We start from the raw sequence: 18,314 nt of genomic DNA, 5'->3' as shown, positions 1-18,314 counted from the left end.
AGCCGTTTCTAGGCAATGGCTCTCTAAACATGTCCCCATGGCGATGTATATGCATGCAACAATAGAGGTACTGTTGAAAACGGTGTTTTCTACTTGCAAAGGGGTTATAAGGATGACAATTGGGGCAACCAAGTACAATTCTGCATTGGAGAGTGTGAAGAACAAATTCCGTTGGAAGGAAGCTGCTGTTCAGAGAGGACTTGAACCCAGAAGCAGAGGAACAGCCTGTTACAGCCGTTACCAGGCAACTACTAGTAAGGACACTGTGGGCTGGAAAAGACTTAATATGTAACAGTGATCTGTAAAGTGGAGTCAGGAGTTGTGAGGGTATAAGTGGTCAATAAATCTGATATCCAGTTCAAAACATCATCATACTACGTGACAGTACTAAGTAAAATATACCACTACCAAAACCCTTCAGAAGTGAAGGGATAAGTTCTTCAGGAATCCTAGAACAGTTGTTGCATGTACATCTGTGTTAACATTAAGAAGGCACTTCAGTTTGGCCTACCGCAATATAAACAGCAATGACTTTTCTGAAGAGCACTAACTGAGATGCAGTCCGTCTCTGAGGTAGGAACTGCCTTTTTAACTATTATTTAGATGAATTTCAAACTTCAATGGGCTAACATCAATGACCTATTGACAGAAGATCTTATTAACTGACCATCACTTTTTCCACCTCTCCCTGTAAGGGGATCAACAACAGCCAACTGCATGCCAATCTAATGTCAGCAGTGAAGACAGTTCTCCCTGTGCTTAATTAATTAAGCATCATGCCATGAAGATGTAGGGGAGAGTGAAGGTATAGGTCCACCATTCTTGACTTTGGCACTAGACAAAGGTGAGTGGTCAGCTTTGCGCACTGACCGCTTTACCCCAGGGAGAGGACCCTGTTCCCACTGGATAAGAGGCTGGGTAGGCTCCAGAGCAGCTAGGAATTGAATCCTGGCCATCCAGCCTATAGCCCGTTGTTATACCAACTGTGTTGACTACTTTAGCTCAGGGAAAGAGCCCCATTTCTATTGGATAACAGGCTGGGTGGGCCCCAGAGCATGGTCTGGATGCTTTGGACAAGAGAAAAGTATCTTACCCTGGTCTTCTAGCCCATAGCCCATTGCTATACTGACCGTGCTGTCCCAGGTCCTAAATGTTAGCAGCAGCAATCTTAAACATCAATAGTTTGTATAAGGTCCAAGAGAGTCCATGTGCCTCCTACTGATGGGTCTCAGGAAATGGCAGGCACCCGATGTCCTCCAGTAAGGTGTGAGATAGTATTCGTGACACTAACGACACAGTGTAGTGAACGAGCCCTTGGACTGTACACAGACATCCCACCATATCTTGCCCCCACCCCACCTGCAGGGCATGACATTACATTTCCCGAGCTACAGCTGTCAGAAGAGCCTAATTTAATAGTCCGTGAAAATTCCTCTAAAGAGGCCCCAGTGTCTTCTTGCCCTACTCTGGCAGCCTCAGTTGCTGGGTCCTCTACTGCTCTTAAGAACATTCTCATGAACTATGTAGGAGTCGAAGTTCCCACACTGGTGGTATGAAGAGCTCTGTTTTCTGAGATATAACAACTGACGTTTCAAAGGAACATATCGCCCCCACCCCTTTTCCTCTTCAGGGTCAAATAAGCCTGCTTGCCATCTGCTTTCACACTGGGATCTTCTTTGGCTTCTTTGACCCTAAAGATGGAGGCTGTATGTTCCTCTGAAACATCAGTTGACTTTCAACAGACTATGTGACAGATCACAGAAGAGAGTACTCTTCATTCCAAAGAACTGTCCAGAAGTCTTCTGTCCTTGAACTGTAAACACTTCTGGCTAGTAACAGAACTTCCGACTAAGAGAGTACTCTTCATTCCAAAGAACTGTCCAGAAGTCTTCTGTCCTTGAACTGTAAACACTTCTGGCTAGTAACAGAACTTCCGACTGGTCACTGTGCACTGCCATGGTGCCTGCAGGCTACAGACCTGTTGGAAAGTGCCACATGTACAAAATGTGGGCAGGAGAAAGAGTCCTCCCTCCCCTTCCTGCATTATGTCAATGCCCAGCTTTGGTTGTGTGCAGAACAGCAATCTCAGGCTCTGCATGGTTACATCTCATATATTTGAGGGCCTTGATCAAATTGGTTCTGGCTCTAGCATTGCGACTGGGGCTCTCCAAAGGACCCTAACAAGATCATGGGGTGCACAACAGACCCAGCAGTGCTCCAAGTGCTTGGGGCAACGAGAAGTTGTCCCCCACAAATCAATATGTATCTAATACTTAAGCGTCTGTCCATGACTCACATCTACCTGGCTGTGAAATAAAATTTGGTTTCAAACAAAGGTCTTCTTGTGAGAATTGAGGCTCTGATGGCTGTGTACATGAGAACTACATCCTCTGGGATGTCAAGCCCAACAGTCTGGCAGACAGGTAACTTTTGTTTTGGAAGATCTTGCTGCCTCTCTCTTCAAGGTCAAGAGTTTGAAGATTGAATCAGCAAGTTCCTCTGAAATCTTGGTATCTATTTTCAAAATTCTCAAGACTTTACTATGTAAACAATGTCGTAATGACATATTCCTGTATAAACTGTGGATATAGTGCAGCTATAGGTTTTGATGAGAATATAAATTTCACAGCACAATGATAAAGAATGTACAATACAACTAAAAACTTTCATAAAATCGACTGTGTTCGAAAAAAAAAAAAGACTGCAAATACATCATGATTTGACCAGAATTAAATCAGATGATATCAGAGCTCAAGTAAAAGCTTGTGCCAAAAAGCTGTTGTGTCTCTCCGACTCTCAGATGTATGTGATCTAAAAGTTAACAGAGTCCCACGAGCAATGGTCGCATGCAAAATAATGGGCTTGTTTTACTGATACACCAAATTCACATTCCTAAGTTTATTTTTGTTTACTAGCACACCGAAATTCCAATCAGAAATTATTAAAAACAAACTCCGTCAAAAATATAGCCTCAATGTTCCAGAAAGGCAGCTACATTTGTACTAAGATGCAGAATAGCAATATGCATTAAGCAGTGATGCTAACTACAGGAAATGTTTGTGTAAAACAGATTGTCTATAAACACGAATGTCAGACATCTAACCTCTCTTTTCCTCCGACTGGAACCAGAGCTTCACAATGACCACTGCCCTTATCACCAATAAACAACACAGATGCATTTCTTTCAGACATAACTTGACCAACCATAACAGTTGGTGGCTACGTGATTTGTGCCTCTGATATAAAGTAAATATACTGACAGACACATCACAGATTTCACTAACAGTTACCATTGCAACATTATCATCATATGCTCCACTTCCTCCGTTATACATTTTGAAGTGTTCTCTTGTATTACTATGCAGCATATTATTACTCTGAATGGTCTAAAATGTGGCAAATGGAGAACTTTCAAACTAATTTCCATCTCTAACTACAGGTTCCAAAGCTATCCCCTCCCCTGATCCACTCTTGTACATTAAATCACGATATCACTAAGTATGCAAGTGATAAGTGACAGAAATTTGTTTCCTATAAAGGCTGAGACTGCAATGCTGGGCAAAGAACAGGTATAGTGCAATCATGTCTTATGCTAATTTGAAATAGTGCAGTGTAAAAAATATCCATGAAATCTCATTTTATGTGCACAGTTTGAAATAATTGCGAATACAAAAAAAATTTGGCAATAATCACGTGTTTTAAAACTTTACTTGAATAATGCAACTTCCTGATGAACACATCTTTGCATAAAATGCGACTGCAGTGTACCCCTCACTGCTACCAAGTGGTCCCATCCATAACTACTAACGCTATGACTGCTACATAATGACAAGTACTAGACTTTTATACAATGGTATGTAGATGAATAAATAATGAAAACGCCAAACTGGCGCTTACACCGTGACTCTTCACAGTCTACCGTGTGTCCCTATATATGGGTTTTTATTCTCAAGAATTTGTTCCTCATCCCTACCTATCCAGATGAATCCAATCAACACTCTCCCACCCTGTTTCTTTAAGATCAATTTTAATATGACCATAACAGTCTATGCCTAGGTACCTGTTTTTTTTTTTTTGCAACAAAGTCTGCATTTTGATAAAAGATTATTTTTCAAGCTGAATATATTTCACATAGTACATTATCCGAAAGTTCAATCGGAGAACTGGTAATAGCTCAAAGCATAAACCATATCAAGACTCCTTTGTAGAAATTCCTTTGATGTCTATAAAACAAGTTTCAGTAGTAGACAGTTTAGTAAATATGTTGCTAATGGCATCATATTCAGTTTCATTTATTGATCCTAATGCTCTTCATTTCATTTCTTAAACAAAATGAACTTATAAAACACTTCGTCTATTTAAGTGTAACAAACGAGCAGTGATCAAGCAAGTCACTGCAAAGATGACAAGTGACTGCTGATATGCATCTCATAGATGATCAGTACCTGGCAGTTATTTTGTATTAAAATAACTAAAAATCACAGCAAGATCAAACGCAATTAAAACAAATTCATTTCTGTAAGAACTTAACAAGAAAATTTAAGTTACAAAAAGCATTAATCTCAAAACCAAGTCAGTCACAGCATATCGACACAAAGTCAACTCATTCACTGTCATGCTGTCATCCAATCTGGTAGGTCGGCCATCTTTTCACGAAAACTGGATTTTTAACTCATTATACCTGAAGTGAAAATGGAAAAGAACACGAGAACAACAACCAATTGCTGTATATTTTGACTGTTTCAAGCTCTGACAGTGTAAATCTAAATTTTCTCTATACATCAGTGACATCTGAAGGAGAAAATGATATTATAAGAGTATATAATGTTGGGCAACGTTCACTGTCTTGGGTATATTTAACACACGCAACACTGTCAAGGGTGGATTAATTTGTCTTCCAGTATAAGCAGGGCTCAAATAATCTTACTCTGATCAGCCCATCACAGGACTGAATCTCCATCAGAGAGCACATCTTTCTTAAAGGACCCAACTGAACAGATGCCTTTCCCTTGTCAAGTATGACGACGGAAATGAATGCAGTTTCTGAGATGTTGTGTGTACGTTACACATATCCCACAAAAATGGACAATGTCTGATATAGCGTGGCACCTACTCAGGGAGATGAACCCCCTCCTCTTGTCAAAGAGGAGGCCCCATTTCCTAACACATACACAGTCTTGGAGCAAACCAAAATTTGGTCATGTGTCCTGACGGGGGCCAAAATGAAGACAACTGTGCTGGTGAGGGCCAGCAGCAATTTATTGCTACGCTACGCTGTCTGACATAATGTTCATATAAGAAACTGACAACTGTCACAAACTTAGAAAATTACATTTACACAGAGTGGCAACAGAAAGTCAAGACTGGCACTGGTACGTGACAGCATTGGAAGTGAATTTGTTAAAGTGAGCTAGTGAATAAAGGAAAGTTATTAGGATTTAACACTATAAGCAGACAGAAGCGGTTAGGAAGGCCATTCATTTGTGAGTATCGTGATGCTTCAAATGTTCTGTCGAACTGTCAAACTACTGCTACTGTACCTCGACATGCAGGATTGTATCTGCCATCGCCTCAAGCGCGACATCATTCATGGCCAACCCCTACATCAAACTCAAAACTGAAACTTCAAACCTAGATTACAACAGAGCAGGGGTGAATTACTGGGTGAAAGGGGGAAGGAACTGTCAAACTAATCACAAACAGAAAGCACCAGCACAGCAGCAACCAGTACTTTACCAGACGGCGAGGTGGTGATAGGAACACCTTTCCGACTCCGGTAAGTTGGTCGCATGGTCAGAAATAGATTTTCATAAGGAGTAGAAGCAAACCCCACAGGCAGCTTGTAACACCAATAAATAGGGGCATTCTGTCTAAAGGAGCAAGAAAGAGGAACATAAACTATAATCATAATGGGCAATATAACCAAAGAAATTAGTACAAAACGTACAGGTAGAAAATGAAATCTGCAGCACAACACGAAACATGAATGTACTTTCAAAACAGTAATAACTTCACTGGACACTTAATACAGTAATGTTAAGAATGTTAAGTTTTGAGGCTTTCATGGCGGTGATTGCTAAGACAGCAGGTCTTCTGTGTCGTGACACTGCTAGTTTTCTAGGCAGCTACTGATGTTTCACAGGAGCATGCCACCTCCGTCTTCAGTGCTGAAGTCTGTAGGAATTGGCTGCTACATATGCATGTTACAAGGGGGTGGTCATGGGTCACAAGAGGAAAGAAAGTCCCCCAGTCCAAGCCAACTGGGGAGGAAAGACCTTATAGGGAGCACAGGTTGGAAGTGGGATGGTGGGACACAATGGATTATTCCAGGGATCTTACGTTATTTTCATAAGGAAAATGGGACTGTGTGAAAAATTACAATAACTGCCATTTTTAGGGTCACAGTGAGAAAACAGCCTTATTTTACTCCCATCAAGGGCCTGGGTAGGGGAGCTCATTTTGGACGTATTACCCGGTTCATTCCTCTGAAATGACAGAACCTGTTCACAAAAACATATGGTGCCATAACCACAAAGACTAGTCTCAGTGTTGAAAGGGTTCACGTTTTCATGACCGCATCTAATGCACAACATTGTCTCACTGCCCCGTACCATCAGGAAAGCCATCGACATAGTAAAAAAACCTCCCCCAAATACTTTCTGCTGTGAAGATGGATGGTACAAACTGATCAAAGTGAATATTACTGTCTTCTGGAATATGACACAGTGCAGTCTGGTACATTTCAAAGGAACCTGGTGCCTCCACCTTCATGATACCCTAAATACAGTATTATTCCTGCTTATACAGCTCATGTTTATGAGGGTTATGCGGCTGAAGATGGACCCTGTGGTTAAAAGAAATGAGATTTGGAAGGAGCACGCAATACTGACCTATAGCGCGACATGCAAAACATGAACATTTAATTCTGATGTCTATATATGATATGGTTAATGATGCTTATTAACATCTCTAGGGTGCAGCATCAAATCAGAGGATGATCAGTGAATAATAAACTTGAAAGATCGAAGAAAGCGGGTCTGGCCCAACATGAAGTACTATCCCATCATTCACCAGAAACAAATGATAAAAACTATGAATAACCTTTCAGGAAAAGTGACCTCCAAGGTAAGACCTGAACCTCAAACCTCCTGAACACAAAATATGAATGCTACACAAGCCCAATGTTTGGTATTTCCTCAGAGTTCAAGGAGTTTATGGAAATCAGAGGTTCATTATTGTATTCACAAGATTCCACCACTGATCCTAGTGTAAACCAAATGAATCTAGCACAAGTCCAACCCCCATATTTTTTTATTATACCTTTTTATATTATCCTTCCATCTATGCCTAAATGTCCCAAGCTGTCTCTTTCTTTCATGTTTCCTAAGCATGTTAAGCAGTAAAGAATGACTGAAAAGTCACAAAAACCATACCATCAATTTGCTTTTCACACAAAATGACAGCCTGCAAAACATTTATACAAATATACAGGTGCAGTAACAACATGAGAGATCAGAAGAGCAGTGACTGCATTTATACAAATATACAGATGCAGTAACAACAGGAGAAATCAGAAGAGCAGTGACTGCATTTATACAAATATACAGGTGCAGTAACAACAGGAGAGATCAGAAGAGCAGTGACTGCACGACCTTGAGCTGGCTACCAGCTGTGTCAAGCTTGCTGTCGGTTTCATGCCTGGCTTACTCCACGACCCCATAGATGGAGGCAATACATTCCTCTGAAATGTCAGGCTCTACCAACTACACAGCATTATAACCCAAACCTAAAATCCACGATATGTCAGTGGGGCAGTATGACCTGTGTAACTTTCTGCTTATTATGTGCGAGTTCAAAAGCAATGTTTTGATTCAATGAATACAGACTGTAAGGTAAGAAATATAATTAAAGCAAAGAACATATATATACATACTTACCTCAAACACTTAACACTTAAAAATACTGTTAATTACTGTTAGTTCCTCTATACTGTTCCAAATACAACTAGTACAGAAATCCCCTCATGGTCACATTAAGATTCACTGGCCGTGTTTTGCAATATTACAAATGCAACATGCACATGGGNCTCTCCCAACTATACAGCATTATAACCCAAACCTAAAATCCACGATATGTCAGTGGGGCAGTATGACCTGTGTAACTTTCTGCTTATTATGTGCGAGTTCAAAAGCAATGTTTTGATTCAATGAATACAGACTGTAAGGTAAGAAATATAATTAAAGCAAAGAACATATATATACATACTTACCTCAAACACTTAACACTTAAAAATACTGTTAATAAAATGCTTCTTTAGTACACCACCATATTACTGTTAGTTCCTCTACACTGTTCCAAATACAACTAGTACAGAAATCCCCTCATGGTCATATTAAGATTCAATGGCCGTGTTTTGCAATATTACAAATGCAACATGCACATGAGCCAGATGGCTGAGAACTGCAATGTTATACATACATTCAATTACCAAGGACCTTGGCTACATGCACAAAAGGGGGAGCATGGGACAGAGACAAAGCTAACAGGACTGTTCATCCACTGTCTGCCTCTGTTATTCGCCACCCATTCACTTTCATCTTATTTCATTTTGCATATAAATGGTCAAGGTTCTGCCTAAACTGACGTTAGTCTATGCAGGTTAAAATCCAGCCACCAATCCCACAGTACAGGTGGGATTTAAAATCCCGTTATTAGATGATGAAGGCTAAGGGAAAGTTTTGCAACATTCTGAACCCCATGGACTACCGGAACAACACTCCTGACTCTAGCAACCATCTCATGTTTATCTACTTATGTTGTCCAGATCTAACAAAAATAGTGACTTGACTGTGAATCTGATTTGATGATTGCATATAGTGGGTAAGAATAAAACCATTATTAATACTAGACAGCTGTCTTATTGATGGTACTGTAAGAATGATATATTTGACTGAGTTGCCAACTGTGATGCGATACAGCTTGAAAACGATGCTGGTTGAAAATACAAAAAGTATGATATACTATCCAAAGAAAATGCATTCAACAGAAGTCTCTGTGGACCCACAAGTGGTCTGGGGGCTGTACATTACTGGGTACTGGGTTAAGGAACTGGTATCAAACATCCACATGGCTGTATATTAAATGTAAATATGTAATACCAGTGGAATTGCCATTGAAAATTTAGCAATTCCCATCCCTAGCTACAGTTTCCACAGTTTCCAACCCCTTGTCACTTCATTTCTCTCTGGTTAAAATATTCTTCTCAAGACCCTATTCTCAAACACCCTCAGTCTATGTTCTTCCCTTACTGTCAGAGACCAAGTTTCACACCCATATAGAACCACAGGCAAAATTATAGTTTTGTATATTCTAATTTTTGTGTTTTTGGACAGCGGACAAGACGACTGGTAGCAAGCATTACCCAAATTCAATCTCCTCTTAATTTCCTCCTCAATCAGGGTTTGGTTTGTTATCGTCGTTGCCAAATATCTGAACTGTGCCACATTTTCAAAACATCTGTCATCAAAACATCAAAACATAGCTACTGCTCTCCGCAGCTATTCAACTGCTCTGAAGATGGAGGCGCTACGTTCCTCCGAAACGTCGGCCAGAACGAAGAATACACGGTGCCTAAACCCAGAAGACAACTTTCTTCATTGTCATCGCCGTGAAAACCTCAAAACTTACATCTGTTTCCTATCTTTATGTCATGATTTTGCCCTGCATTTTGGTGACGAGACAGCAACATATACTTAGAAGTTCTGTATCTATCACCTCCCAAATTCAAATCTAAAGTGCTACTGCTAGATGAACCTGTTTGGCGAAATTTGTATTCTGTGACACCCACATGTGGACCAACTCTAAAGCACTAGTCAATGCGATAACAGCTGGGGCCTAAGAGAGTAGGAATTTCTTCATATTCCAGCTGCCTCAAGATGGAAAGAGAACCAATATCCAAAATTATTTCCATATATGACAGAAATTAGGCTGAAGGACAAAGATCAATAGAATAACATGAAACGTGTGTAACATTGTGGGTCTCTCTTTTTCCCCTAACTGCTTCTATCTCATCTTCAAATGTATGCATCAGTTACTCCCAAAATCAGCCTCCATCTCACATAATAATGCCTCAAGAATATGAGATTTATGACTGAAATGTGTCAGCTAAGAAGAGCTACTGATTTAGAGCAGAACAGGTATAGGGATAACACATGAAAGTTTCATGCCAGATGATCTGACTACATGTAGAAACATGTTCAGAATTCAAGCATTGGGAAGTAAACAAGCAAGCAAAGGCATGCATTCACTACCATCCACCATTTCATGCCACTGTTTAGTGCATTCAATAAAAACTTCATATGATGCTGCACAAACTTTGGACCACACTGACAAAAACGATTCTCCAAATTTACTGGGGGCAATGTATACTGGTTTTATAATTGTGTCAAACACAAGTTACCACAAGTTCATGGCTTGAAATGGATCCACATGAAAGCATGACAATCACAACTTCACAAACATTTCACAACCCATCATGTTGGTCAAAGCAGGGCATATTTTAGTCCTCTTACAGTTCAGTGCAGAAGAGCTATTAACGGGAAAATAATTTACAATTACAAGTAATGTAAACAATGACACATTTAAATTAACTTGTTTCTTGTTTCAAAAAATTTATTTTTGAATCCAAAATCCAATATTCAAAGGATAAAACATCGACATAATTAGTACAAAGAGGTAACGGCAAGGTCTTTCCCCATTTTGAAAAAATAAAAGGAGGCTTATGAGATCACCTTGCTGTCTGTATGTCTATATGTCTGTGTCTGTGTATGCCCCCTAATTCCTGAAAGCCAGAACACTAGAAGTCTGTGCGCCCACATGTGTATCCACCACCCCATTGTTGCTAGATAATGGCCCAGCTGGTAGGCAACAGCTCAGTAAATGAACTGTTGTATGCATTTTCTATGCAGTCTGTGTCATATGAAAGGTAAGCAGATAATTAGTTCTTCCCAGAAATTCTGGGTTGTTTATATGGTGGGGTGAGACCAAGTCCCCTACCAAGCTCACTGTACCAGCACAAGGTGATGGGTCACAGAGGAGTATGGAGCATCTGAAGGAATGAGAATTGGTGCAAGAAACTAAAGTATTAGAAGAAGGCCGCGCCAGAGCTCAAGCAGTTACTTGCTGGCTTCTCACTGCAGCAGTCTGGGTTCAAGCCCGGGTCTGGTCAAGTGGAATTTGTGGTGGACAAAGTGGCACTGGGGCAGGTTATCTCCGAGTACTTCAGTTTCCACCGTCAATCTTCATTCCACCAAATTCTCCATCATCATATCACCCGGGGCAGGCTACAATAGGCCAATCAGTGGCCGACGTGCCAAGTGGACCCAGCTGGACTCCACCCCCGACTAAGTGAATTTAAAAAAAAAAGTATTAGGAGAAAACCTACTCCAGTGCCACTCTGTCCATCATGAAGCCCATATGGCCTGAACTGAGATCAACACTGGGCCAATGTGGTATGAGGCAAGTGACCAGCATGGTCAAGATGAGGCCCACATAAAAGTTGTGTATTCAGAAAATATGTACTCTTATTTCCATGATCCTTTCTGTGATTCTGAGAGCCCTGTCCTAACTTTTTCAGCCATTTCAAACCATGCCTTTCAAATGAATACTGGATCTGTAACTTTCAGGGATTCAAGTAAACGTAAGATTCCTGGTACTCATTTCTGTTAGAGGGTGAGTCAAACCTGGGGCCACAATGTGGTTGGAAGGATTAGGTAAATTGAAATATCCAACGGCCTCATCAGGAATTGAACCTGCGATTCAAGCACTGAAACAAATTTTTGTCAATGAAATGTAAAAGGATAAAGCCTACTATAAACAGTGGCGTTCTTGTGGAGGTATAGTTCCAGTCTCTCCCTATGCTTGGCACTAGACAGGAGTGGTTACTATCATGACCCAGCTCCTATATCCCTGTGCTTAATTAATTCCGAGTTGGAGGTATAGCTCTCACCATCTTGACCTTGGCACTAGAAGATGCTGAGTGGTCAGCTTCACACCACAGCTGCTTTACCCCTGGGCAAAGAGCTCTTGGCACCCGCTGGGTAGACCCCAGAGAAGGTTCAGTCAACGAAATGTATAATGTGAATTTCAACAACATGGAAGCTAATAGTGGATTCGAAGAGGTTCCGGTCTTGAAACTAAATGTGGTATCATTTGCAGGTGTTAAAAAAATTTCAAATAAATTTCTAAGAAACAAACCTTCTGGTTAAAATTAAGAATGAATTCCATCAAGTGCACCAGGTTTTTTTATATCAAAGAAAGCCTTTACATGTTTCGGTTGATGATGGCCCTCATCAGAATGTGACCAACATTTCAAAGGAAACGTTTCAAGTGTATTATGTGCATTCGCCGTCTCATAAGGGGTAAACGACAGTACTTAAAATGTGTTTTGCTAAAACAAAATTTATCAGCTGATTACGGGTTTTCTGTGAAACCCAGTGATGGTTGTGATGCGTCACAACAGGTCATCTATATTGTGCCGGTCCTGTGCATGCGGGTGGGGTTGTAGTGTTGTGTGTGATGTGTTTTGGTGAACTGTTGTCTATGTGATCTATTGGTTGCCTTTCAATGATGTCCAAAACATGTTATGCAACATCTGAGGTCATGTCTGCCATAAAAAATAACCTTTGGGGATATAAAAGTCAGTGGAAATCCCTGGGCTCAGGATAAGCATCTTAATACAGTGTCCCCCAGCATTACAGACAGTTGAGTTACAAATTTCTTTCTATCCCATGGAAATTATATGACATGACCACAAAATTCTCACAAATTTGCCTTTTTGGAAATTTGCACAAATATTAATTTTTTAAAAAACAAAATGGAACCAATAAATTTGGCCAAGACTAGTTAGTTAGTTATTGGAGAGGGTGGGTTTCCCCATGCACTGAGACCTGTATTGGTCCATTGTGCTTCCCTCTATGATTTCCTACCAGTCTCTATATCCTACCAGTACTGGTGCTTACCATCAGTCCCGCCCAGCCAGCGAGACCAGCTCTACTAGCTGAGAGGTATCTATAATGCTTCCCCCATCTACCAGAGGTATTAGAGACTGCTGTTGGGTGGGAAACGCCCATTAATTTGGCTCAGTGAGGTTCTTTTACGTGCCGTAAAGCTACGACACGGGACCCACAGCTTAAAGTCCCTCCTGGACGACTTGTTCCCTGAATTTTTCCACCCTTAAAAATTTGACGACCTCCGCCGGGTATTTGAACTCGCGTACTACGAGTCATGTGGTGGGAACGTTACCTCTAGACTACGGAGGCCACTTGGCCAAGACTAACTGTTTAAGGAATGACTACCTGTTAGGAAATCTGGTTTACATATGCACATGCTTCAGCAACAACAATGCAGGATGCGCAGCCTACACATGTGTGCCAGAAGTGTGGAGCGATATCTGCTATGCTCATCATATTTTTGATTGTAAAAACGTAAAGCTGTCCCTGTTCTTAATTAGTTAAGCACCATGCCATGAATGGCATGTGTGAATGGAGGTATAGCTCCACCATTCTTGACCTTGGCACTACATGGAGGTGAGTGGTCAGCTTCATGCCCCTGCTACTTTACCCCAAGGGAAAAGAGTCCCCCTGTACCCACTGGGTAAGCCCTAGAGCTGGTCTTAACTACAATGAGAGGGGAAAATCTTGCAGTGTTGGGAACGCAACCTGGGAAATCCAGCTCGTAGCCTGTTGCTATATCAACTGAGGTATCCCAACTCTTATTTTAGATTGTAATGTATTGTTCTTACTTAAGATGTCCAGAAAGAGGCTATGAAGCTAAAAGTGATGACGGGTAAGTATGTGTGCTTATTACAACCATGGACTGAAAAATAATGTGCACAGAAATGCTTCTCCACTTACAATATGGAAGTAGATGGAAAAACAGGGTTTGCTTCACAGACACATTTTCAAAAGCACATCCCTTCCATAAAGCAGAATCATGCTGTATTACTACATTTTAATGAAGTCTTTCAAATTTCCTATTCACTTAGAAATTGAGCTAACAACAGAAGTTGGAAAAAGAATANATGTGTGCCAGAAGTGTGGAGCGATATCTGCTATGCTCATCATATTTTTGATTGTAAAAACGTAAAGCTGTCCCTGTTCTTAATTAGTTAAGCACCATGCCATGAATGGCATATGTGTGAGTGGAGGTATAGCTCCACCATTCTTGACCTTGGCACTACATGGAGGTGAGTGGTCAGCTTCATGCCCTTGCTACTTTATCCCAAGGGAAAAGAGTCCCCTTGTACCCACTGGGTAAGCCCTAGAGCTGGTCTTAATTACAAGGAGAGGGGAAAATCTTGCACTGTTGGGAACGCAACCTGGGAAATCCAGCTCGTAGCCTGTTGCTGTATCAACTGAGGTATCCAACTCTTATTTTAGATTGTAGTGTATTGTTCTTAATTAGGATGTCCAGAAAGAGGCTATGAAGCTAAAAGTGATGACGGGTAAGTATGTGTGCTTATTACAACCATGGACTGAAAAATAATGTGCACAGAAATGCTTCTCCACTTACAATATGGAAGTAGATGGAAAAACAGGGTTTGCTTCACAGACACATTTTCAAAAGCACATCCCTTCCATAAAGCAGAATCATGCTGTATTACTACATTTTAAAGAAGTCTTTCAAATTTCCTATTCACTTAGATACTGAGCTAACAACAAAAGCTGGAAAAAGAATAAACATTCAGAATTACCGGGTTTTTGGACTTTGTCCATAGTCCAGTGTTCTAAAGAGACACTAGAAAACATAATGTTTCAGAAATTGGATCTGTTTCTGCCCCCCTCCCCCAGGGTGAGGGTGGAAACAGATTCAGTTTCCAAAACACTTTGTTTTCTACTGCATTTCAAGAACAGCAGACAATAAAGAAAGTTCAAAAACCTAGTAATTCTGGGTGTTATACACCATTGTCAGGGCCCTTTAGAATCTACTTGAATAAACACGTGACTTCAGCAACTGTGCCAGCTCTATATCCCCCCAATTTGTATCTCTGTATCTTCAAATCTTAATTTTTACAATATCAGTTTCTAAACAGACTCATACAATGAGACATGAGTTAACAAATAAGAGCATCCCAAGTTAACCTTTCAAAGGATCTGTAATTATATATACATCTGNTGAAAAATAATGTGCACAGAAATGCTTCTCCACTTACAATATGGAAGTAGATGGAAAAACAGGGTTTGCTTCACAGACACATTTTCAAAAGCACATCCCTTCCATAAAGCAGAATCATGCTGTATTACTACATTTTAAAGAAGTCTTTCAAATTTCCTATTCACTTAGATACTGAGCTAACAACAAAAGCTGGAAAAAGAATAAACATTCAGAATTACTGGGTTTTTGGACTTTGTCCATAGTCCGGTGTTCTAAGGAGACACTAGAAAAATTAATGTTTGAGAAATTGGATCTGTTTCTGCCCCCCTCCCCCAGGGTGAGGGTGGAAACAGATTCAGTTTCCAAAACACTTTGTTCTCTATTGTTTTTTTAGAACACCAGACAATAAACAAAGTTCAAAAACCTAGTAATTCTGGGTGTTATGCACCATTGTCAGGGCCCTTTAGAATCTACATGAATAAACATGTGACTTCAGCAACTGTGCCAGCTCTATATCCCCCCAATTTGTATCTCTGTATCTTCAAATCTTAATTTTTACAATATCAGTTTCTAAACAGACTCATACAATGAGACATGAGTTAACAAATAAGAGCATCCCAAGTTAACCTTTCAAAGGATCTGTAATTATATATACATCTGATTTAACATCAAAATACTCTGCAGTTTGCCAAAATAGTGTATTTCGTGTTTCATCAGATTCTTGGAATAAACACTGATTATTTCTTTAAATACGATTAAGTGACTGGTCTTCATACTGGAGACAAAATGCACTTCCTGTGATGCAGGAACTGGATTATTAAATTTTATTTAGATGAAATTCTGGCTTCCTAAGATTAAGTCAGTGTTTCATTATATAGACCAGTAGACAGCAGTAGCAGATACAGCAGAACTACATATGTATTTTAGTACTACAATCTTCATTTTGTACAATCAATGCATTAAGAAGCTGTCACTGGTTTGTGAGGGCACATACAGTTTAGACTCACGCACTCCAAAGTATGAACAAAACTTAACAGGACAATCGGAGGGTACATGATAGAAGCATACAAAACAGTTCACTCCTACATGCGTGTGGTGTGAGGTATTGGATTCTGCCTTTAAATAAATTAAAACATAAATATAAAATTCCCCATTTGGAAATTTACATAAATATTACATTTTTTAAAAACAAAAATCAAAACAAATTCAGCCAAAACTAATTTATTAAGGAATTCACAATGATATGCACATGAATCAGTGACACAGAAGGGTGTGTATGCAGACAGAGGGTACCATATGCACACGTCAAACGAAACAGGGGTGGCTGGTGAATCGTTTGCTATTTTCAACTTATTTTATGTTGTGCTGCATGTTACCCTTATTTAAAATGTCTGCAAAGGTGACATTTTAAGTTTATTTTTGTGTACCTGGTACTTCTTCTGACAAAAGGAAAAAAACTGGTTATATTACAACAGTGGGCAGCAAAAATTTTGACAGGAATGAATGCCCAATTATACATGGGAGCCAAACATGAAACAACGGCGATGTTATGGGTTTACACAACATGGACTCATAAGTTGAACAAATTTAAGGGATGCGTCATACAAAAGGACATATGTGATTTACATGTCAACACATACACAAACCACAACTGGTATACACACTGCTGTAAAACGAAAAAACCTAAACTATCTAACACACTTGGTGGAATACCCACTTAATCTTTGTCAATTTAAAGTCTCCCCTTTTGCAACAATCAATTTCAACTGTTCTAAATTAATGGTCTGTCCAGTTTCCTCCATTTAACATTTTCCTCAATTTAGTGTTCAAATCCACTGCTTTACAAGGGCATATTAAATGGGGGTTTCGTTATATTCCTAACTTGCAGATGTTAAACCTATCCATTTCAAATTAATGTAAAAATTAAAATAAACCAAAATGAGAAATTCAAAACTTTACCAAATCCAGAATTACACAGACAACATTGACTTGTTGGAAACTCTTATATCAAGTTCTGATGACTATGCAAAATTAATAATAAAGAATAAAAAGCTGTACTTACATCCCTCACCTGACTCCAACTTAGACTGCAGCTCTTTTATCTGAGACTCCTTTCCTTTCATATCATGAGATAAGATTTCAAACTTGTGTCGGAAGTCCCGGAGTTCTCTGGAAATGTAATGAAATTTGTTAAGATCCAACTGACCCTATACAGCAGGGACTTTCTTCAGAAGCTTGTACTGTACAGCAGGGCTGTCCAACTGGCAGCATATGGACCACATGTGGCCCACAAATGCATGTTCATACTTTAATCTTTAAAAAAGTGACAAATACTGTGGGAAAAACTTTATGAAAAGAATGGTTCAAAACTATACAACATAACTTTTCAACTGATTTTGTGTGACAACTAAATTACTTAGAAGAATCTGGAATTAGTACAACTCGACTTTGTTTGGTGGGTTATTTCACAATGCTTTCAGTATTGCATGCTCTACAGCATCTAAGGGCAGGATGACACATGAAGGCGAATGGAAATGATTTGGAAGGGAGCGATCATGGCTTTTTTTTTATTGTTGAAACCAGGTGGGACTGAAATTAAACGGGACACATCAGCTGTTGGTCTACGCCGATGATGTGAATCTACTGGGTGATAATGTAGATACCATAAACAAAAACACACAAACTTTAATTGACGCAAGTAAAGAGGTTGGTCTAGAAGTAAACACAGAGAAAACTAAGTATATGTTACTGTCTCATCACCAAAATGCAGGGCAAAATCATGAGATAAAGATAGGAAACAGATGTTTTGAAAATGTGACACAGTTCAGATATTTTGTAACAACGATAACGATCGAAACCTGATTCAGGAGGAAATTAAGAGGCGATTGAACTCGGGTAATGCTTGCTACCATTCAGTCCAAAACCTTTTGTCTTCTCGTCTGTTGTCCAAAAACATAAAAATTAGAATATACATAACTATAATTTTGCCTGTGGTTCTGTATGGGTGTGAAACTTGGTCTCTGACATTAATGGAGGATCATAGACTGAGGGTGTTTGAGAACAGGGTGTTGAGGAGAATATTTGGACCGAAGAGGGATGAAGTGACAGAATGTTGGAGAAAAGTGCACAATGAGGAGCTTAATAACTTGTACTCTTCTCCA

The 18,314-nt window shown here is 39.8% G+C and overlaps 1 protein-coding gene across 1 annotated transcript in view; it reads right to left on the bottom strand.

Moving 5' to 3' along the window:
* The window catches only part of LOC111868400 (serine/threonine-protein kinase Genghis Khan), a gene marked incomplete at its 5' end in the record, with an annotated part of 60,061 nt that extends 42,813 nt beyond the window's left edge, over positions 1-17,248 (bottom strand). The window contains 1 exon segment of the mRNA XM_033753031.1: positions 17,216-17,248. Coding sequence (XP_033608922.1) covers positions 17,216-17,248 — 33 coding nt within the window.
* Positions 17,249-18,314: the final 1,066 nt, after the last annotated feature.

Source organism: Cryptotermes secundus, unplaced genomic scaffold (assembly GCF_002891405.2).
Source record: "Cryptotermes secundus unplaced genomic scaffold, Csec_1.0 scaffold58, whole genome shotgun sequence".
NCBI classification, from domain to species: Eukaryota; Metazoa; Arthropoda; class Insecta; order Blattodea; family Kalotermitidae; genus Cryptotermes; species Cryptotermes secundus.
This window is presented reverse-complemented; position numbering and strand designations above follow the sequence as displayed.